Source organism: Pteropus alecto, unplaced genomic scaffold, assembly GCF_000325575.1.
Source record: "Pteropus alecto unplaced genomic scaffold, ASM32557v1 scaffold98, whole genome shotgun sequence".
In the NCBI taxonomy this organism is placed as follows: domain Eukaryota; kingdom Metazoa; phylum Chordata; class Mammalia; order Chiroptera; family Pteropodidae; genus Pteropus; species Pteropus alecto.
In genome coordinates this window covers 1,875,472-1,880,897 of record NW_006443570.1, presented here as the reverse complement: position 1 = coordinate 1,880,897, position 5,426 = coordinate 1,875,472, and the positions used below count along the sequence as shown (strand labels likewise).

The following is a 5,426-nucleotide window of genomic DNA, read 5'->3' as shown; positions in this document are numbered from 1 at the left end:
CAGCAGGAAGCTGCACCTTCAGCTCCCAAACCCTTGGGCTCTGGCACATGCACCATCCTCTCCTTCTGCTATGACTGTGGAGTTCCCGCCTGCCCCAGCCCGCTCCTGGGTAGGGCCTTCTGGCTCTGCTCAAGTTGACTGCCTCTGTCTGAGCCTGCTTGCGCCAGGGTGGGGGTGGAGGATTGCATTATATGAGCAGGGTTTTGGCAGGCTGACCTGGGCTTGCTGCTCCATGGGTGGAGGAACAGGCCTGGCTTCGTTGTCAATCCTGTCGTGTGAATCCTGGCTTTGCCACTTTTCTGCTAAGAGGCATTGGGTAACTTTCCTAACCACTCTGAGCCTCAGTTTCCTCCTCTATAAAAGTGATGCCTGCTGGCACTGAGCATAAGGGCTGTCATGAAGCTTGAAAGGATTATGGGTGCAGTTTCTTCATCTGCAAAGTGGGGATCTAAGCCTGGAGTCTGGCCCGTGGTGAGCTTCTGGGTGCATCTCCTACCTGCCTGCTTTTGGGGGCAGTATTGGTCAGATGGCTAATGCCCTCTGGCTAAGGTGTGGGTCCCACTGCTGAGAGCAAGAGGAGAATATTTGGCTTAATGTGCTGTGGGCTCTGAAAGAAAAAAAGTCTTGGAATGGAGTGGATCCTTTTGGAGGATCAACTTCTGTTTTTATAGGACTTTATAGTGTTTACACCCATAATCCTTTCAAGCTTCATGACAGCCCTTATGCTCAGTGCCAGCAGGCATCGCTTTTATAGAGGAGGAAACTGAGGCTCAGAGAAATGCGGGAGTGAAGCTAACATTTATTGCATAATTTTTAATAAAAACTGATATTTATTGAGCGCTGTGTGCCAGCGCTGTTACAAACATATTACCTGTATTAGCTCATTCAGCTGTCATGATAACTCTATTGAAATAGGAAATACTGTTAATTCTGTATAACAGATGAGAAAAAAAAAGGCACAGAAAGGTTAAGTGAGTTATTCAATGTCACACAGCCAGGGAGTGGAGGAACCTGACTCTTGCTCTTGTGCTCTGGTTGGAATCTCTTCCAGGAGGAGGGGACTCCTTGGAATGTTTCCCAAGGCCTTGCCCTATGAGAAGGGGCTTGGCTGCTTTGGAGAGGGTCTCTTGGCCTGGCGAAGTCCTGCAGCCCCTCCTGACTATGTCACCTAGACACCCACTAAAGATCTTGCTTGGAGGTGGGGTGGGGTCAGGAGGAGGAGTCCTGGAGCTCTGAGTCACCTCCCGCTGCCACCCTGAGGTGAATGTGGCTGGGGAAGGTGGAGGCCCCCACCCCATCACTTAGTATAGTTAGTCCCTGTTTACAGGCCCATGGGGCAAGTCTGAGCAGTGCCGGGTGGATGCAGGCACCAGCACCAGGCTGGGCGGGAGGTGGGGAGAGTCATGTGGGTGGGGATAGAGAGACAGTTATTAGACACCTTTCATTTGGGATTGGCAAACAGCCTTGCCTGGCAGAAATTGCTAGAAAATGAAATATGGGGGCCCGTTCCAAAGATGGGGAGGGGTGGCAGAGAGGATAAATAAAGGGATACGGTGTGTGCTTCTAGGAGCCACGTCCCTTGTGAGATGGGGACCCCCCAGCCCCAGGGTAAATCTGAAGGAAGGTAAAGAAGAGGCAAGGGCAGGGAAGCTGTGGGGAGATTTTCCAGCACCGGAGAGGTGGGTGTTCAGAAGAGGACCCCCAGCTGCCTTCCGACAGATTTATTCTGCCCTGGAGGATGGGAAACTAGCTCCACGGAAGAGGGAAAGGCGGGGACAGGGACGTTGGCGCCCAGAAGCCGGGCTTTGAGGCCGGACCTAACGCTCACTAGCTGCGTGACACGGGCTATCACTTCCCCTGCCTGAGCCCCAGTTTTCTCATCCGTAAAATGAGGTTACTGTTATTTCCTTCACAGGGTAGATGCTAGGATCATGCATTACAAAAATCTATCCGTATCTGTTAGGGGAGGGGTTAACATAGGATCGCCAATGCTTAATTTTTAATTTTTCCAGGTTAGGAAAGAGAAACAGTGAACATCCCCTAACACCACAATTATAGAATGTCTTCCCTTCAACACCCCAAAAGTTGGAAGGATGAGAGTGCGAAGGGAGGGGCACCCTCCACATGGGATACATGTGGCCGGATAAAAACTCCCCGCAGTGCCCAGAACTAGTTACACTGCCATGGGCCCCGGGAGAGCTTGCACGGTCACCGGTGGCCGTGGTGTGAGGAGAGGGTTTTGGGAGGCTGAGATGTGCAGCTCAGCACAGTGACACGCAGGTGCTCGCCATTCTTAGTGAGCGAAGAGAAGAACTTTGTAGTGGGGGGCTGACCTGGCTGGCCCAAATCAGGCGGTAGTAAGTTCCCAAGCATCACAAGTATCAGAGTGGATGGAGGTTAGGGGAGAATTGTTTTTTTTTTTTATCCCATCAGAAGGGGCAAGGGGCAGAGCTAGGCGGCTTCTTCAGGATCCTCTGACCACTGCTGCCTACCCATATTGTTTTTTTTTTTTTTATCCCATCAGAAGGGGCAGGGGCAGAGCTAGGCGGTTTCTTCAGGATCCTCTGACCACTGCCGCCTACCCTGGTGCCAGTGTTAGGTGGACACATCCTCATGATGACAGGTGGTGCCCAGGGCATCTGAGAACACAGACTACCGCCCATAGATCCCTTGGAGGAAGAACCCAATTGTCAACATTCTCACCCCACACATTTGGACGCTCCCTGAGAATGGTCATGCCCCAGCTGGCCTTTGTGTGGAATCCCTGCCCTGGGGCGTGAACATTAAAGCCCTAGGCTTGCTCCTGCCCATGGTAATTTGGCTCAAGCCACCTTCCCTGCAGAGGCATGCCCAGGACTGGCCTTAAGAAGCAGAAAGACTTTTAAGGGCTGGAGGCAGTTCTTTTAACAGGCCTGGCCAGCACTGCTTGGTGGTATGAGCAGAAGGCGGGCCAGGAGCCTGGCGCCAGAGGCCCTGGGTGCTGGGCTCACTTTTACCCCAGAGCCTAAACCTACCCTGGGGCTGGTCCTAAACACAACCCCAGCGTTTAATAAAACAACCACCGTTTATAATGACTCACAGTGGGCCAGGATTTGTGATAAACACCCAACAAGTGTTATTCCTTTTAATCCCTTTGAGGTAAGAACTCATTTAGATTTCACAGATGAGGAATCTGAGACACGAAGAAGTGAAGTAAACAGCTTGCATAAGGTTTGCCCAACTCCAATGATTAGGCTAGGCTGGCTCCTCACTCAGGTCCATTAACCTCAGTTTTTTCTTCTGATGCCCTGGGCACCACCTGTCATTCTCAGATGCCCTGGGCACCACCTGTCATTCTGTAAAATGGGGATAAGACGGTCATCTCAAGGGGGTGGACCGAGAGGATTAAAGGTTCCACTGTGAAGTGCTCAGCACAGTGCCTGGGTATAATAACCACTCAGTAAGTAGAAGTTCTCATGGATCTTATTTCTAATCCTAACCACACTCCCTGACCCATGCTGTTTGAACTCTTGGATGCCTCAGTTTTTCAGTCTGTCTAGTGGGGCTGCTGCCCCTTGACCCTCATCCTCAGAGTATATTTAAAATTCTTTGTTTGGGAAACTGAAGCCAGAGGTAGGGATTTCTAGATTCCTTAAGGTTTCAGCAGTATACTGGACTTGGCTTGTACCAGCCTGTGAGAGCCAATTGTTTAATTTTCAGGATTTTGTCCCATTTGTTGCTAAACTCTGCTATTATGAAAAGTTAAATTATATAAACTTACAATGAAATAACATATTAAAACTCAACGTAATAAATACTCAAAAGTCATCACATCCCAGTGATTTTACTACATTTTACTATTATCCACGATCTGAGGTTATTTACATCTGTTGTATTGGTGTAAATACTATATAATGGCCTGCTACAGTGTATTTCTTTCCAAAGCCACATTCAGTGACATGTTGGTAGCTTGAAATTGACCATAGTGGGAGAATTTACACTGTGGAAAGTGGCAGACGCTTCAAATCAGGGCTCTCTCCCACCCCACCAGAGAGCCAGTTGTTACACATTTATAGGCACACCCAGGCTTAAACACAACAGGGCTACCACCCCGAATAGGCTGAATTCTGTGTCTCTCCAACTCCACTACCTTTAGCTTGGGCCTCCCCAGACAGATACTCTCCTAAAAAGGGGCAGGGGTCCAGATAGCAATCCTACAAAAATTTCAAGGGGCTCAGGTTAGGACCTAAGGAGAGACACCAAAGAACAGCAAGTTTCGGGGACCTCACATGTATTTGTACACATGGCAGTGTACAAAATACACACACACACACACACACACATAGCTTATTTAAATTCTCTGAAAAATCACATAAAATAATAAAATAGGTATCTACCACTTTGCAAACTCAGGAACCGAATGGAAGTAGATAGTTAGGGAAATCTGTATTTATCTCTTTTACATAGCAAAGAAAAAAGAAGTTAAGTAACTTGTTTAGGCTGCAGAGCACCTCCCAACAGGACATTGTCCCACGCTCCTCTGATTTGATAGAAAAGTCCTTTTTCCTGAAGGTCCCCTCCCAGCTCTGTGCCCCAGGTCCTTACCCAAGGCTTCAGGCTCCTCTTTCTTCCTCCTTGAGGTAGTGCTCTGGGTGGGCTCAGCCCCTGCGGGGAGCAGCTGGAAGGTGGGGTCCAGTTCCAGAATCATCTGGTTGAGGCTCTCCAGTGAGAAGTCAATGTAGGAGTCAAGGTCCTGCAGGGCCCCTGAGGCCTGCTCACCAGGGGACTGTAGGAGGCAGCTGGCTTTGGGTCCAGCTTGTGGGGCCTGCTGGAGCCTGTTGGGGGGCTCTTTGTAGGGCATGGAGGCCATCAAAGCTTGAGCTCCCCAGCCTTCTGTGGTGTAGTAAGGGCACTGGGGTGGCAGACTGGGGCTGGGTGCTGGGTGCAGGGCCCTCCTGGGTTCCTCACAGGAAGCCAAGCGGACTGCATGGCCTCCTGCCAGTAGGGGGCTGGACATCACCTGTGACATGATGCGGGCAGTGACCTGGAGGTTTACCTCTGGCTTCCAACCAGACTCACTTATATCCCAGAGATGTCACTTGCCAATCAGGAGCTCCCAGGACCTGAAAGAGGCCAGGGGTGGGAACTGAGTAACTTTTGTAGATGAAGCCACTGCCTTCTCTCCCCCAAAACAAAGGCATATTTATTCATTCATTTAAAAGCATGGATGCTGGAGCCAGACTGCCTGGGTTTGCACCCTGGCTCCTTCGCTTACTAGCTCTATGATGTCGGGCAAGTTAATTAATTCTCTGTCTTTCAGTTTCCTTATCTATAAAATGAATTAATATGTGTAACATGCTTAGAACAGTGCTTGGCACACACTAAGCATTATGCAAATGATTGTTAAACAAAATAACTTCAATAGAAGTTTATCGAATATTTACTAT

The 5,426-nt window shown here is 49.5% G+C and overlaps 1 protein-coding gene across 1 annotated transcript in view; it reads right to left on the bottom strand.

Moving 5' to 3' along the window:
- Positions 1–5,008, bottom strand: part of TNS4 (tensin 4) — a 16,232-nt gene extending 11,224 nt beyond the window's left edge. Inside the window, exon 1 of the mRNA XM_006924674.1 lies at positions 4,585–5,008. Coding sequence (XP_006924736.1) covers positions 4,585–5,008 — 424 coding nt within the window. The remainder of the gene's footprint in view (positions 1–4,584) is intronic.
- Positions 5,009–5,426: the final 418 nt, after the last annotated feature.